Source organism: Falco peregrinus, chromosome 3, assembly GCF_023634155.1.
Source record: "Falco peregrinus isolate bFalPer1 chromosome 3, bFalPer1.pri, whole genome shotgun sequence".
In the NCBI taxonomy this organism is placed as follows: Eukaryota; Metazoa; Chordata; class Aves; order Falconiformes; family Falconidae; genus Falco; species Falco peregrinus.
Genome location: NC_073723.1, coordinates 94,469,631 through 94,486,770, shown reverse-complemented (window position 1 = coordinate 94,486,770; position 17,140 = coordinate 94,469,631). Strand labels below are relative to the sequence as shown.

The 17,140-nt window shown below is 45.9% G+C and overlaps 1 protein-coding gene across 3 annotated transcripts in view; it reads left to right on the top strand.

Annotated features, from left to right (window-relative positions):
• Nucleotides 1-195: 195 nt before the first annotated feature.
• The window catches only part of F13A1 (coagulation factor XIII A chain), a 63,423-nt gene continuing 46,478 nt past the window's right edge, over nt 196-17,140 (top strand). Inside the window, exons 1-4 of one of the 3 annotated variants that reach the window (XM_055800039.1) lie at nt 196-1,332; nt 1,798-1,964; nt 4,073-4,217; nt 9,980-10,168. In XM_055800039.1, the coding sequence (XP_055656014.1) occupies nt 4,085-4,217; nt 9,980-10,168 (322 nt within the window). In that variant the 5' untranslated portion in view covers nt 196-1,332; nt 1,798-1,964; nt 4,073-4,084. Of the gene's footprint in view, nt 1,333-1,797; nt 1,965-2,756; nt 2,929-4,072; nt 4,218-9,979; nt 10,169-17,140 lie in introns of those variants that run through there. The other 2 variants (XM_055800040.1, XM_055800038.1) reach the window with 2 other exon arrangements.

The window sequence follows — 17,140 nt, the reverse complement described above, 5'->3', positions numbered from 1 at the left end:
GTAACTACAGTAGTGGTAGGCAAAACATCCCTCCCATCTAGCTGCTGGCACACAGCACAGCAACCCGTTTATGTGAGCACCTGGTTGATCAGTTTGCTTGTGACAGATCTTGGCATGCCCTTTCCTCTGGCTGTAAAGCTTTACTGACTCTTGTGTTTTGCAGGATATTTTTTTCCCCACAAACTCTTGTCTGGCATAGGAGGACTTGGAACAGAGACACTGGCTCTGGCAATGCAAGGAAACCGTGTTTCAGATAACCCTTTATGGTGCAAGCTTTGCAGCCATTGAAGAGCGTTTCTGTGGGGATCAGGAAGCAGGGCTGTCCGTCATCCAAAGTCCGATGCAGTGGGAAGGGTGCCCGTGACTGCAAAGGTCTCTGACAAAGGCCACGAGCATCTTGAAGGCTGCCTCTGAGAAATGGGCGCGGGCTGGTGGTTCCCCACAGGGTGCAGTGCAGAAGCAGCTTCAGGAAGAATGCTCTTTCACCGGTCATCCCAGTGCATCATTCATTAAATATAACGCCCTACAGGAAAACCAGGACTTCGTGTTCTCCGTGCCCCCTCCTGCATCAGCCTTGACGTCTGTAGTTTGAAACCATGGAAGTTAAATTAAGGCCAGTGCAGTCTAATAGGCAAGGGAGAGCAAATGCTAAGAAGTCAAGATAATGAGAAAATACCTGCCATCTGGAGCTGTCATAAGCATGAATTTACATCACTCCCCACAAAATAAATAAATTACAGCCTGCGGAACATTACTCTCCCTGTATGCAAAGCCCCATTCCTGCCGCTACCGCCAAAAATTTTGGCCTCCCTGCTTTCCATGTGATCGTCGGCTTCTGCAAAAAGCCCCGGAGAGATGTACGCGGGCACGGGGAGACATCTGCAACTGCTGGCTGTTTAAGCGCAATGGCTGCAGTGGGATCTGTTCGGCTGCATCCGCTTGCTCCCTTCCATGCTCTGACGGAAAGTTTTCCTCCCGGCTCTGACAGCACCGCAGCCACTTGGGGAAGCACATGACTTCCTCGGGAGACGGCGTTTCTTATTTGTGTTGCAGGCCTCCAGCAGGCATGGAACCGAGGCAATATTTATATCAGTTTTTGTAACGTCGTCGCAGCAGCTGCATTTTTGGGATTTGAAGTGCTGGCTGGAAGTGGAGTGAGAGGCACAAAGCACACTACGCCATGTAGAAATCAGGGTGGAATGGGGGGGAAAAAAACCCCAACAACAGGAAATCAGCAACCAGCCTCCTCCCTCAGAAAGCTCGTTGTGTTCTTGGGTGCCAGGGGTGCTGCTTGCCCTCCAGATGGTTACCGCAGGGCCCATCTGTGTAAAAGTGAGTCAATGGAAGTCACAGCTCAGGATGCTAGTGATGGGAGCAGATCTGTCCCCGCAGGGTGCTTGTGCTCCTGGAGGAGCAGGGCAGGGGAAGGGGAATCCCTCGGCTAGGTGGCTTCCCATGCCACATGCCTAACAACCTACGGGGGGAGGTGGGAGAGAGCTCGAGCCCTTTGGCTATGAGACAACGTGGTGCAATGTGTGTGGATAGTGAGGCTGCCTCCTAAACCGCTGCAGCCTGGTGCTGTGCCTTGGCAGTCAGCCCTAGCAGGTTCATTAGCCCAGCTACAGTGCCGTGCTGGTACAGCCATGCTGCTCCCAGGCCCCCAGCTAGCATCTCTGCCCCACGCTGTGCAGGTGTCCTGGCTGATGTGGAGATACCTCGCTGTGGCTGGGAAATCACCAGGGAGCTAGGATGGGGGTCCTGTCTTCCAGATGGTTTACTTGCTGCTTCCCATTACAGGAACGTGACCTGATTCCTTTTCTGCCTCCTGGCTTGATTTCAGTGGTGTTAAGTCAGCAGAGGTTTGAGGCTTCAATGATGCTATGGGCCTGGAAGATATAGCTGGCTGAAAGAGAGTGGAGTCCTCTTCACTGTCTCCTTGTTTCTTCATCTACCCTGCAACTGAGGCAAGTAAATGCTCATGGTGGGTCCCACGTGTGTAAGAGGGGCTCTCCATTGCCCATGCATGTTCTTAATAAATGACTTGTCCCTCTGCTGCCAAACAGCAGTGCCTGGCAGGATGGTGGGCCTGAATTCTTCCCTGTACACTGCTTTTTCTCTGTGTAACTCCATTTGTCAGCTGTGTCTGACAGAGGAGGTATCACACAGTCCCCAGTTATTGTAGAGCTTGATGGAACTGAACAAAGTTGACATGGAGCTAAAATGCTTCCACCAACTACTGCCCCAGACCCTGGTTGTTATGTGATGCACATTTTATCATGGGAAAGAGCTGAAGGTCATTTGCTCCAAACATGACTGTTTGGTGCAAAATACCTTCACTCTCCCGACTGCACAGGGTCTCAAGAAAAAGGTCATCTTCACTTTGCCACCGATGAGCTCTCCATGTGCCCCACAGTCCCCTGACAGGACTGCTGTGAGGCACCAGGCAGGAGAAGCGTCACTGTGTGTGCCTCAGAAAACTAGCACCTGAAGCTGCATCGCAAGCACTCTGAGGTAGAAATACCATTAAAGACAGGCAACATGGAGAACATGACTTCTGGGCTGTGTCCCTCAGAAAATCTCATCCAGAGTCCCACTTCATACGCCTTTCTCACTAAGAACTGAAACTTGGGTGCCCAAGCTGTTTCCTTAGCCCAGGCACCCTGAAATGCTGCTGGTGAGCAGGGTTGGGGTAAGACACGCAGGGAGAGGGAGGGAGTAAGCAAAGACATGCCAACAGTGGTGGCAGATCCTCGGAGGTGGTGTGGGGAGGGCTTGGCAACCCTTTCAGCACTGTCCTATTGCGACAGGAGGGAGGAGGATATACAGAGGTTGCTTAAAAGCCCCCAACTTTTTCCAGGCTTCTATTGCACTTCAGAAATTCTGCAAGGGAGAAGGAAAATAAATTAAAAAAAGACTATCTGAAAAAAGGTACCCTTGCTAACTAAATTTCTTCCTTTAAGAGCTTATTACTATTAAGTATTTGCTGCATTTTGAATTGCTGTTTTCAAGAGCTTGGGGATGAAGTTGTGTTCTCAGCCATGAATATTTTCTTAGAAGGATGGTATGGCTTTTTCATTCCTACATGCTTACAGTGAAACAGATGTGAAAGCAGTTTTGACTAGCTCCAAGAGAAGTCTCTGATCAGCCTACATCTGAGATTTCCCTTATGGTTTTTAGTGGGAGAGAAATAAGTGAATAAGTGTTTTTTTCTTTTCTTTTTTTCTTTTTTCTTTTCTTTTCTTTTCTTTTCTTTTCTTTTCTTTTCTTTTCTTTTCTTTTCTTTTCTTTTCTTTTCTTTTCTTTTCTTTTCTTTTCTTTTCTTTTCTTTTCTCTTTTTTCTTTTCTTTTTCTTTTCTTTTTCTTTTCTTTTTTCTTCTTTTCTTTTCTCTTCTTTTCTTTTCTTTTCTTTTCTTTTTTCTTCTCTTTCCTCTTTTTCTTTTCTTCCCCCCCGCCCCCCTCCCTTATTACTCTTTTTCTCTCAAAAGTGGATTCTCTGGGTGCAGGAGTTAGCTCTTTAGATATTGGGTGTTTGTGTGCATAAGGACAAAAAGACAGTTTTCCAGTAATCATCCACAGACTGTTGCAGGCTGTACTATTTGGGGTGATTGCAGTATAACTTAGAATGTCATTTTTATTAGGGGAGGTAGCATGTGATGCACTTTCTGGAAATATAATTTGCTATTTTGGATTCAGTAGTGCTGTTTTGGAGGGTGGGAGAGTAAATGATTTTCCAGTGCTTTTACCTGAAACTCCCTGATGTTTTTAACGCCTTGCTTCTCCTAATACTTCTGTGCTAGGCTTTCCTCTCCTTCTCCCGCCCCCCTTCTTCTCTTATTCATGTGTTTTGACAAACACAAAATGCCTTCCAATCCTTAGAGAGCTGTACTCCATCATTAGACTGATGTTTTCTGCCTCTCAGTTTTTATTTATGTGAGTCTAAAAATGTGTAGCTCACTGGCACCCCCACACTGTTTTTGGTTTCTTCCGTCTTACATGTGCCATGTTGGTTCATGTCTGCTTTTTCCTCACACTTTTTCTTTCTTTTATGGTATTACAACATTCTTGATACAAGAAGTCTGAAACAATGAGCACCAACGAGAAGAAACCTCCTCTGAATGGAAGGAGAGCCCTCCCATCAAACAACTCTAATGATGAAGAAAATGAGGTCCCCGAGATGGAGGCTTTTGGATTGATACCTAGAGGATTTAATCCAAGAGGTACAGTGTACCATTAAACCATGAGTGTATTTTAACATCTTATTCTTACTCACCTCTGCCCAGGTCTATGAATTCAAACCAGACCACTTTTTTTCCTTACATATTTTGATCTCAGATAGCTTTTACTGCTGTTTATGATAAAACTTGCAAAAACCACTTGTGTGCATGCAAATGTTACCGCAGGTTATGGGTAAGGAAAATGAGGAGTGGAGAAGTTGAGTGACCAGTTTGCAGCTTGAACTGTGGGAGTGGTTAAAAAAAGGCAAGAATGGGTTTTCCCAGTTTTACCACAATCATGGAGTCACTTTAGGACCTGCTGGCTTCAGGCATGGCTGTGGCAGCACTGGGATAAAGAGGGCGGGAGGACCCTTCCCAGTTAATGTCCCTTCTGGTCTGTACAGCCTTAAACTGACTGTAAAACTACTGCAAAATTCTGTCTGTCCAAGAAAACTTTTGCTAGAAGTTTGGCTTACTCATAAAAATGAATGTGAAGCTAAAAGGAATTCCCGTATTTTTAATTATTCTCCTGAAAAGTGTTTCAATCGTTTGGCTGGGGAGACAAAACAATATCAGGGTAGGGGATGGGCAAATCAAACCACATTCTCAGCGCCAACTCTTCAGAGTGAACCTAATAAAAAATAGGTAAGATCTGGTTAAAAAGAAATCAGGATTGGCTCCTGAATGAGTCACCAACTAAATGACATTAATTTTTTGGCCTGTTCGAAATGAACAGCAGAACTTGTTGAACACAGCTACTCAAGGTAGCCAGATGTCATAGTACTTAATGCTCAGATGGGACTTTTCATCCAGGGTTGAAAGAGAGCTTAATAAATGTGGAAAAGCATTAATTACTGCATTTTACACATTGGGAAACAGGCTAAGAGATTTTAAGCGACAAGTCCAAATTTTTATTGCAAAGCATTATTTCTGTAATGTTAATCATGTGTCTTAACCACACACACACCTCTCCTCCCCTCCCCCATTTTAATTCACACACATTTCTTTAAAAATAATTTATTTTAAAAAATGCCTGAGCAAACTAACTGGCATGTTGAGACTGTAGAAACTTTGCTTGAACCTTTTCAAACAACCCTGTAGCTCTGGGGCAAGTACGTGTGTTTAAATTGTCAAATGTAATGCAGTACAGGTCCTGACTAGATAGCATTTGAAACCCCATGTGCTCACAGAAGCTGGAGATGTGTAAGTGTGGGATACCTTAGAAGGAATGCAGCCTGTAGCTAAAGCCCACCAGTACCAGCAGAAAGATGCCTGTTGCTTTTTGATGTGCTTCACATCAGGCTCTGAATGAAGTACGGTGCTGGTGGGTGGATTTTCCATTGCTTTTCAGAAATGCAATGGAAAATCAGGAACATCAGAACAAGTGAGGTGAGGCAGGAACCCAATGTAAGCTTCAAGGTGATGCTGCTGGTGAGAAAAACAGCCCTTGTCTAAAGGAAGAGTTCGTGTGGCCATAGAAAAAACCTGGCTATGGGACTGCTATGGCTGAAAAATAGATTTGTGCATGACAGCAAAACTCTTTGTACAGCTGGATCAGCTCTGCTGTGCAGTTTGTCTCTGCAACGCTTGTAGCAACAACATGCAAGGGGTGAGCTGAGGGAAGGGACTGCAGCAGCGTTCCTGTTTCAGTGCACAGCAGCTGTGATCTATGCCTGTGATACCAGCTGCTCTAAGTGTGGTCCCTGGACACACTGCTTTGGGGTAGGATGCTTAAGTCACCTGTCAGGACCACGTTAAAGTTTTATAGACCAATGGAGCTCAGGCTGGGACTTACATTCAGGATCTGAGCCTGCCCAGAGCACCCGCAGTGTTGTGCTTGGGGGATAAAGTCAGCGTCTGCAGGCAGAGCAGGAGCAGCAGAGTACGACAGGGCTCTAGCGCCGCGAGCACACCCTTGCCGAGAACTGCTTGTGCCACATCCCTCCCCTTCTCCTGCACACCTGAGTTGTCCAAATTTGTTGTGGTGGTTCCCACGCTTCGCTGCCATAACACACTGAAAAAAAGCTTGCAAATGCTTTTATCCCTGCTGCTACACCTGAGGTGCTTTCTAGCCTTTGGGGTAGGCTTGGACACCTGCTACAAACATCTAAACATCAGTGTCTTCACCTATGTCCGATCACTTCAACACGGAGCCATCCAGGGAGGGGAGGGCACAGGCTGTCCAGAGAGGCAGTGGGTGTCACTTCCAGGGTGATCTGTGCCCTTCTCTCAGCTCCACTGGCTGCAGCAACCAGCCACCAACCGGCCGTAATAAAAGGTTACATACCAGGCTCACATCGTTTAGATATCTAAATCTCATTGAATCCTGCCCTTGATCTGTGCAGTGTAGGTGTCTGCAGCTAAGCCAGTCACCCTCGTTTCCCTTGACAGCCAACCGAGAGAAAAAGGCATTTTTAGGGTGTGATTCACTTGACCTATTTTAGCTACTACTCCAGGATGAGGTAAAGCCCTGTGCTTGACTAGCTCTTTGCTGACACCCACTTCTACTGGGCTGAATCAGAGCCGGAGGGAGCAGCAGAGGCTGTGCCAGGGACAGCTGCCTCCCCTGCCCGGCCAGTGGGCTGCCTGCTGCTGCAGCCCGGCTTGCTTGAGGGAGGAGATGCTCAGTGAGGAGGATGCACAGCCCCCGGGTGCTTCTTCAGCAAGAAGTCTGTGTCTCCGTGAACACGCCTGTGCCGTGTCCTCCCCCTGGCTCTTCCCAGCCAGCTCATCTCACCGCAATGTGTTATGAGTGGGCCTGGCGCTTACAGCCGCTCGGTGGGAGGACACAGCCCTGCGGCCCCACGGTCTGCAAGCTCCCCACGCGCTCTCCTTTGCAAAGTTCAGCCACTCGCCAAGGAATCGTGCTTCCCATGGTAGCAGAGTGATGGGCACCTCACGCTGTTTGGTTTGTAATCCGGAGCCCTTTCTCTCTGGTCCTCGAAGAAAACCTGATGTTTGAAGGTTGTTCTTGTTATTCAAAAAACAGCTCAAGCTTGTGCTCATTTATTTCCATGCAAGCTTAACATTGCAAAAGCTTTCAGAAAGCATCAGACTGCTGCCTCTCCTGCAGCAAACCTGCTTGCACTAAACGGCAAACCAGACTAGGGGCAAACCATCAAATGGACCTGACTTCAAAGGAGGCCTCAATGGCCACCTGTCCCTCACAAACAGATAAAGCAGTGACATGTGCATTGCCCGGAGCCTTCCTTTTGATGGCACCCAGGTGATGGTGTTTGCACATCCCATTACCTTGCTCATGTTTTGTCCTCTGTAATTACCATTACTGTAATTAACGCAGGCTAGGTCACAAGTTATTTTCATTTGGCAAGCTCCACATACATTTTAACACTGAGACTGAAAGTGAAATGTGTTTTCTACAGATGTGGAAAAGCTGCATTTTGATGGAAGTAAAGTCCTAAGAAAAAATGAAGCAAACGCTGAACTGATGGCCCAGGGTAGCTTAGCTCTGAAGTTCCTTGAAGGTGCTAGCGTGACAGAAGGGCAAGGTCACCATTGCCTTTTATTTCAGAACAAGAGATGAAAACACAACAAACCCTCAGCTCCATTGTTATGCCTCCTTGGAAGGAAGAACCTGAGCCAAACTTACTGATAGCTTCCCCCCTCACAGAGCCCCAAGATATGCACCTTTTACATGCAGTGCTTTCAGCCTGGGAGGGGTTAGGAGAGAGAATGGCAGAGACTCTCCCCTGCCCTCACTTTACCCCTCTCCGGGAAATTCCTGCCTCATGTAATTTAGTTGTGAACTTTGTCAGCATTATTGTGAGTGAGCATCGGTAACTTTTGCAGTGAGGGAGGCAAAGACATGCCCCACTTCACAGAGGGGCAACGAGAGCAATTTCTGAGCAAAACACATTTAATGTTTCATGCAAAAACCACCTCTGTAACTTCAGCCAGCGGTCAAACCAGTGGAGATCTACAGAAGTTACTCCAGAAGCCTGGTGAATTGAGCAAAGAATAACAACAACAGCATTGCCATGGGACGTTCAGCCTGACTCAGTACTGAACAGGGTATTCCAGCCTTTCCGCAGATTAGCGTTAGCAGGAGGCGCATGGTTTTGGGTTCAGTTGTCCATGGCTTTTCCATGAAAGGATCCTTACCTTGCTGTGTCCTCGGGTAGCTTCCTTTCCTTCTGTTTCCTGAAGGGCAAGGCTAGGCAGCGACTGGGACAATGCACCAGTGGGACCTGCTCTTGCTGCCCTTATTTCCCCCCTCTCCAGTTAGCTGCCACCCACACCCCGGGCTGGGTGGGTTGGCTGGGGCAAGAGAAGGACCATGCTGGTGTCCAGGGGAGTTGCTGCTTGCAGGGCTCTGCTTGTCTTGAACACATCCCTGCGGAAGGACAGGGCTAATGCACACACCTGGAGGTTACACAGAGAGGGAGCTGTGCTGCTGCTTGTCCAGAGCTGGCTGCCATGCAGTTTCTCCCCACCTTCAAGGAAAACCTGTGTGCAAAGCTGTTGTCTGAGCTTCTGTGAAGTGGGCCACATTCAGTGACTTGGACATCCGACGCATTGGCTGAGCACATCATTCCTGCTCACAGCCTATGCAATAGCAGGCCAAATTAGCTACCATCACAGGTACACACAGCTCCACCAGCTGCTTAAATGTGCACCTCTATTTGCCAGGTATGACTTTGGCTCTGTCATCACCAGTATAAAATGCAGAAATCAGCTAATTTCTGTCAGCACCTGGAAAGACAAGCTGAGTCAAGCTTTACTCTTCTGTCTCCCTCCTGGTGGTGAGCAGTAATGATCCTCCTGGCAGAGGTTTTGTGATTGTCTGCCCAAGCATGTAAGTGGAAGAATGATGTCCAGTTCATTTTCATGTGGTTGTTCATTGTGTGAGAAGACTTCGAATGTGAAGATTCCCACTACGGTATAGTCGCACAGCTCGTGGTGACTGCAGGTGCCTTTGGCTACCCCACTGCCACACCACACTGGTCATTAGCCGCGCATGCTAACTTCTAGCAGTGGTAGGCTATAACCCTTCAGACAGGCCTGGTTCGAAGGGAGCAAATCTTTGCCTGTGCGTGTTACAGAATACCTACTGCTGTTTGCCTATCTATGCTGTAATTATATACTGTAATGTTATATTTAGTTTTCTTAAGAAGACAGTAATAGCAGTGGAGGTGTACTGAGAAGCTGAGTCTAGACACATACAGTACACCAAAACCTTATTTAATACAGACAATTCAAGCTCTCAGCTGAATGCAAGATCATTAACTGCTTCTCAGGCTCTTCAGCATTCAATAGTAGTAGTGCCTTGCAAACATTAATGTATCTAAGCATCGCAAAAACCCCATGAATTTTCATTTTATAAATGGAGGGAGACATGAAGCCACAGCTGTCAAAGGCCCACTGATTGCACTGGTAAACTTGTGACAGCAAGGCCCAGACTTGCAGAAAGCTGATGCCAAAGGGAAGATGGAGCCCAGCTCTCCTTGGGGACGTTCAGCTTTCCACCCATAGCAACCTGCTCTTTCTGCAATTGCTTTTGCTGTTCACTGGAAGGCTTGCAGCCTCTGTGAAAATGGCAGGTGGACAGAGAAGTGTCGGTCCGTAAGTCCCTGGTGAGCCAGGAGGATGTAAGCCCCAAACAGATCCAGCACGCTCCATTACACAGTGCTCCTCAATAAGGCAATGCCAGGGAGTGGGAGGACAGGGCCTCTAATGATGTTGATATCAATACTGGCACCCCATCATACTGACTCAGCTCTCTGTTCATTTACATGTCTCTGCAGATTACTTGCGTGTTGTGGACATTCATATGTTCAAGGACCCCCATGAGATCAACAAGCAGCAGCACCACACCGACAGGTACTACAGCCCCAAGCTGATAGTGCGCCGGGGACAGCCTTTCCAAATCCAGATTGACTTCAACCGACCCTACAACCCAGAGACGGACCAATTCTGGCTGGAGTATTTGATAGGTAAGTGCCTGGCAAAGGCTGTGTCGCATCAGCAAAGTAAGGCTGCAGAGCCTCTCATAAACAGGAACACAGCAGTATTTAATAGCTGGGTCTTTTCCTGTTACGATTGATAAGCCATAAAACCAGGCTTAACCATAGGCAAGGAAGGGCTTTTCTAAACAGGGTCTGAATCCCTACCCAAGAAAGTCAGCAGAATTGCTTGTGAGACAAGGAGCAGTATCTAGGGTTTTCTGTTTAGGAGGAGTTGTGCTTTATTGAGCTTTCAAAGTTATCTCTGGTTAATGCTGCATAGCAATGCTGAAAGGTAGGTGGAATCGGAAACATCTTTTATTAGTGTTTAGGAGATGCAGGGAGGAGAAATATGTTGTTTGAGGTGGGAGAGATGTCTGTGTATTAAGTGGGATAACAAAACGTTGAGTATGCAAGGGGGGGAAATTTCACAGTGTGGAAGGAGGCCTTGCAACTTTGCAGCTGCATTTACAGTCAGCTTGGTAACCAGGGAGAAGGAGCAGAAGTTGTAGCTTTAGACCAGAGACTTATTCAGGGCCACATCAGAGGCTTTCTTGATTTACTGCAAAAGGAGCAAGAAAGCATTTTTCTTCTTGCTAAGAGACCTTCTTCAGAAACACAGGTCTTAATGTACTTGTTGGCTTATTGAAGGTACAGGGCTAAAGAAGGGCATGACCTTGCTAGAGAAGGGGAAAAGCAAGTGACAGAATGGGAATCCCTGCTGTGCTCCAAAGATGGCCCCACTGAACACTGCTCCCTACATCACAGCTCTGGGAAAGACCCAGCCTCGTCCAGAGTGATCTGGGAGTTTCTGTGTTAAGACATCAATGTTCTCCTTATAAACTCTTTAAAGTAGGTTTGAATTGATGCTTTAATTTGCTTTCCTGAGAGATGCAGTTCCAAAATTTGTAACATTGATTTTTTTCCCCACCATTGAATTATGATGATGTGGCCATTTATTAGATTTGTTGCCTTTTAAAGCTAGATGGGCATTTATCTCTTAAACATGTGCAGTGAAAAGGTTACTCTCTACACATTTTTTTTCATGGGTCTCTTCTTTCTAATTTAAATTAGGGTTGGAAGGCATGTTATGACAGTCCAGTGAATGATTGGCTGAGCAGCCACAAGTGCCTTTAAAAATTTAATATGCATAAATATCATTAGTTCTTTTGGGATTTAATTAAATTCACGACTGTTCCCTTAATCTTTATATGTTTAAAACAAACAGCTGTATCAAGAAGAAGTGGAAAATGGAACATTTGTTTTTTATTGCATTGCGTACAGTTTGCATTTGTTTTAATCAGATATTTTGTATCAGAAGAAGAAATTTAACACTTCTTTTGACATTGCACAGTCCACTTAAGAGAACATACTCACTTATTTTCCTGTTGCTGTTTCCAAACACATCCGTCCATGGTTTGTACCTTGCATCTCTAAGTGTGGATAAAAATCCCCTCATCCTCAGCCGTGGCAGGAGTGGGGTTAAACGCAGCTCAAGCCAGGGCAGACTTGGAACAAACGTAGTTCTGAGTGATTACTTTGGAGTCAGCCATGAGTCTGTGGTTGACTTTCCCTCCTCATTTTTCACTGTTACTGTCCTTTCTGTGAAATGGGAATGGGAGTGCTGCTGTCCCATGTGTGGTGGCTGGCAGTCAGCTGAAGGAAAGGGCTGCATGTGCAGGGTATATACAACGCTATTGTCCTCCCCTGTTTTTTAAGCGTCTGCTTCTGTGAGCACCACTGCCCTCTTGCTACAAAGGAATTTAGCTCTCAGAGATTCAACTGGGAGAAGAGATGTTCAGGCTCCTCTGTTGGGACCTGGTTAATACTCAGTGCTCCACAGATGTTTCTCTTTATGCACATAGAATTGTAGAATCATTTAGGTTGGAAAAGACCTTTAAGATCAAGTCCATGTGGTGAAAACACAGAAGGTTTGCTCTCAGAGGCTAGCAACAGAAAGCAAAACAAAAACAGTCCACAAAGGAGAAGAAAATTATTCAGAGATAATCTGCTTGACCCTTGGTACTTCTGCTTTTAGTGGCAAGTCCAATGTTTAATGTCCAGAAGAAAAGAAAGATTTCTTGTACTTGGGAAAGAGCACTGAGCGCTCCAGGTTTCACTGCTGTGCTCTCAAACCTTTTGTCACGGGGAGACGTGGTCATTTTCACCCAAGTTTTTTCTGTTCATCTGCCTGAAGAGCGGGTGTTCCCCTCTCCTCATGCCAGCTGCCCTAAAACGAGAGCCCAGCCCAAAAGTGGCTGCCTAGGTGGGCAGCGTGAGCCGAAGAGGGAGGCAGGCACCTCCAGGTGGCAGTTTAGCCCTGCTGTCTTAAAATGGGTTGAATTCCCTTCTGGATTTTTCTTTTTCCTCGGTTGACTTTCCCCCATAGGCCAGGCTCTGGCTTTCAGATGGCCAGAGGCAGGGGAGGCGAATCCGTACCCTTGGGTACCATCTAGGGACTGGCTCAGGCATCAGCCTTGCAGCAGAGGCAGCCTGAGCTCGGAGAAGCTTTTCACACTGAAACAAAGGGTGTACCTCCTAGGAAAGTGCTGATTTTGAGAGATGAAACTGATGGGTGCACAGAAATATAGGCAGGTGGTTGTTAAATGACATTTCCAAGGAGCCTTCCGTGTGCCGAGCAGCAGATTTCAAACGGTGCAGCAGAACTGTAGAATGACCGAGGCTGGAGGGACCTCTGGAGGTCTCATGTCCAAGCCCGTGCTCAAAGCAGCTCCAGCTGCTCAGGGCCTTGCCCTACAGACAGGTTTTGAGTATCTCCAAGGTGGGAAGGTGACTCCAAACAATGTGGACTAGGTTGTCCAGAGCTGTAGAATCTTTTGGCCATTTCAAGGTGATATTCTCATTAGGTACAAAAAACATTTTTGGTAGGGATGGCTGGCCTTGGCTCCCAGGGAATTCAGCTGGAGCTGGGAAAACTCAACGTCTCTTTGTGTAGGGCTGTGCCTACAATGAGGGCTGTTTATACAACAGCACCATATAAAGCTATTCAGAAATTATTAGTTCCCAGCACTGGAAATTTCCCAGCATTGGTGTTAATCCATCACAGAATTTTTATCCATTAAAGAATAATTTTGCTCCTGAAAAATGTGACAATGGTAATGACTTGATCCTGTGTGTGTGCAGAACTATTATATTTCCTTTATTCCCTAAAATTTAGTTTTACTTCTTTTTTTTGTTCCTATTTTTGCCTCTTTGCATCATTAAAAAGATGATTAATGAAGCAAGTAAAGCAAGTAGAGACTGCTTAATCCTTCTAATTGATAATGCATCAAGGGTACCTGGGACAAATGCTTCTTGTGTCATGTGAAACTAGGTCTGAAACACTCACAGAACAATCTTCAGTAACATTTTTTTTTAAACCACGGTCCATTTAAAGACCATACAGAGTCTAGAATTGGACTAAATTATGTAAAAATATATATGTGTGTGTATGTGTAAATACATAAATAATTCACTCCAGTCTCTCAAAAGTCACTGTCACTGATATTCTTCTACGATGGTTCCTTAAGACTGAAGTCAGTTATGCTTTAACAGACTTTTCTGTAGAGTCATTATCGGTGAAATTGGCTGAAGTGCTAACATGTGAATGATTATAATTCAGTTTTGCACATAATGCTTCATTAAATTAGGACCATACTTGTCTGCCAAAGTATGGAAAACAATGAATGTGCCAAAAAATCCACATGGAAAAATATCCACTTATAAAGAGTAATGGGATGTTATTCCAGGTCTTGTGCTGGACTGCAGCCCTACCTCAGTACCTGTGGTTTGGGAGCTGCTCCATCACCAAATATTTCCTCACAGCCCACTTCCTGGCTTTAATGAGAAGAAGGGTGAGCATCACCCCTTGGGAAATACTCATTTTATTGGTCTGGGGTTGAGATGAAAGAGCCTCAGGAGAAGTGTAGATGCTGTGTTTACATCCAGTTCCCCACAGTGGGAACAATTTCAGTGTGCTTGGAGCCCCAGGGACCTCAGCAGAGCCAATGACACCTTCACCCATCTTGATCTCTTCTGACTCCCACCTTCATGGTGATGGGAATACTTTGTGCTGCTCTTGGCTTTCCACAGCGTGGGGCTCAGCCTGCCTGAGTGTGGCTCCTGCACCCGGGGCAGCCCACTTGGCGTGAGTGCTGCAAAGTTTCCACAGTCACTGCTGCACTGGCAGTGATTCCTCTGAAAAGCAGATGTGTGATTAGATGGGCTTATATGGCCTTCAATCTTGCTTTTAGTAGTAGTTTCCTGTACAGGGCTGTAAATCCTGGAGTGGTTGATGAGTTTACATGGTGCATCCTTACTCTAATGATATATTTCCCCACATCCTCATAAATTGTTGTCTATTTGTGTTTTCCTTAAATGGCTTCATAAATCCATATATATTGGTCTAGCCCTAAATATTATTACGAACATTTTATTCATTGGCATACTTCTGGAACGATCATAAATCCCAGTCTACCGGTAGTAGAAGAAAGTACCACCTCTCCACACGTGTGCCTGCATGGACACCCACGCACCTACCTGTGGGTGCTCCTCAGGCTTCTACAAATAATTGGCTTCTGGGCTGAGATGAGAGCAGAGACTTACTGATCCTTTTTCCATAGTCTTCCCCAGGCCTACTCCAGAGGAACAGTTATAAACACATGAAAGCAGCTAAGAACCTAAAGGTGTTAGAGCTGAACCTATATGGCTTATTAAGGTGACAACACATTCCCACTTCTAGTCAGAAGGGCATCTGAGTACAACTAAATAACCAGGGGTCCGATTCAGGACACCCACACCAGAATCAACGGAGCTCTTCACACCGTCCCACAGTGTCCACAGCCTTTCTCTAATTTCACAGCAGTGTTGGGACATGGGTTATTCCAGGAGGGTTGAGGTTTTGTTCTTTTGTCAGACAAGGAACTCCGGGAAGTATTTTTACCCCTGCTGTCACCCGTTGTCCTCAGTAGCTCTGGGGCAGGGCAGGTGGTAGCTGGTGGAATGGCTGGGACATGAGGTGTCCCTCTGCACCTTGGGTGGGATGTCAAGCTGAATTCTGCTACTGGGATAAAGTTCCTGATTGGAAAAAGCTGGATCTTGATTTTTTTAGGAGCCTTCTTGGCGTTATACAAGAACAGCTAACTGTGGTGCTGGGGGCAAACTCTGTTGGTGTTGGTACGTGACCAATGCTGAGAGATTATCAAATCACTATATCCCTGTTTAACAAAGAACTCCAAAAACTGAACACAGAAACACCTGATGGTCTAAATATGGAGTCCCATTTTGAGAGAGAAAGAATAACTTATTACCACTAGAACACATTTCCTAGGGAATAACTCTGGACAGAGAAGAGACCTGTTTGCCAGCACTTAGCAAACAACAAACTTCTTCACTTTCTGAACAAAGGCATTTGGGATATATTTTTTCCTCCCCTCTAGAATTCCCAGCCAGGCCCCGGAGGAGCAGAGAGGAGGTAGTCCCTCGAGGTGCTCCGTGAATGCTGTATTTCATGCAAAGGAATCTTTATCTTTATTATGCTCTCCTTTTGCACTGCTGCAGCAGCATCAAGTGGCACATAAAACCTAGCTGTATTTTTTAATGGTTTTAATAGCTGAGGTGCGTGACTCTGGTGTATGTTTTACAACTTTTAAAGTACTAGAGACATTCACTCCTGGGACAGAGTGGTCAGATGTTAAGGATTCCTAACCGGAGCCATAAGCAAAAATTATTTCAAAATATTTGGGTTTCCTACATTTCCAGGTTTGTATGCAGCACTTCTGAAGGCAATGGAATTTGAGGGTGGGAGGAACCCAGGTGTGATATTACAGTAGCAGCTTAAAGACACTACTGTTTTTTGCAAAAAATTGTTTCCCTTTCTTGCTTGTTTTGATAGTTTGGGATTTTATTAGAGCATCTCTCCTCTTTCTTTTCTCTTTGTTTTACCTTTTTTTCCCCATTCCTCTCCTCCCCTCCCCTCCCCTCCTTTCCTCTCTTTTCTGTCCTTCTCCTCTTCTCCTCCTTCTTTCTCTTCTTTCTTCTTTCTTCTTCCTTTTGCCTTTTCTGAAATTCATTGTAGTTATTCATAGTGATCCAGAAGGCATGATCCCAGCACACCAACACCCATCCCCAGGCTGCTTGCTCCAATAAGGCTTACTTCTGCTACTTGTGGCTTCCAGCTCAAATATATTTATCAACTTGTCACAACCATTATACTTCTAGGGCTGGCATTGAAATAGATTCTTTACCCTTTGTACGAAAGGGTGTGCCTAGGTAAAACAAATGAACCTAACGGGAAAATTCTTAACTTTATTCTGTGTAACATATGTCCCAAAGGGAGACAGATTCATCAACTCCTTTAAAAAACAATCTTCTAAGGAGGGTTCCTCAAAAGACTATTGAGAAATAGCTTTGCTCACCTCCCTCTTCTGAGGCATCCTACTTCCATCAGGGAGGAAATGTCCTCTGAAACTCACTATATCTCTAATCTCTATGCTACCAAATTTTCCCTCCTTCCTGCCAAAAGTCAAACACCTCCTCACTTCTGTAGGGCTGGTCCAAGAGCACCCTGTGGGCTGCACGAACAGCAGGGCACTAACTTGACAGTGGCATTAAGGAGCTGTTTAATGCACGCACGCATACAGCAATGTGTATGTCCAGTGGGGATCAAGGGAAAAACTAAATCAGATGGAGATAGGGGCTTTCAGGGACCGGGCAGGGGAGGAGGAGGAGGAGGAGTATCATCTGAGCAAGCCTTGGTCCCTGTTAGTCACTTGTAAGGAACAGCAGCAGAATTGGGTAACTGGAGGAGGAGCACTCGTGTTTTGGCAGCTGAACTTGCTGTACCCATCTCTCACTCTCCCTCTGTTGCTGTAAATCCCTCTCTGGTGTGGCAGTTTTACCCAGAATTAAACACAGCTTGCCTCCGTGCCTGACGAGCCCGGAGCTGACATGCTAAGGAGGTAA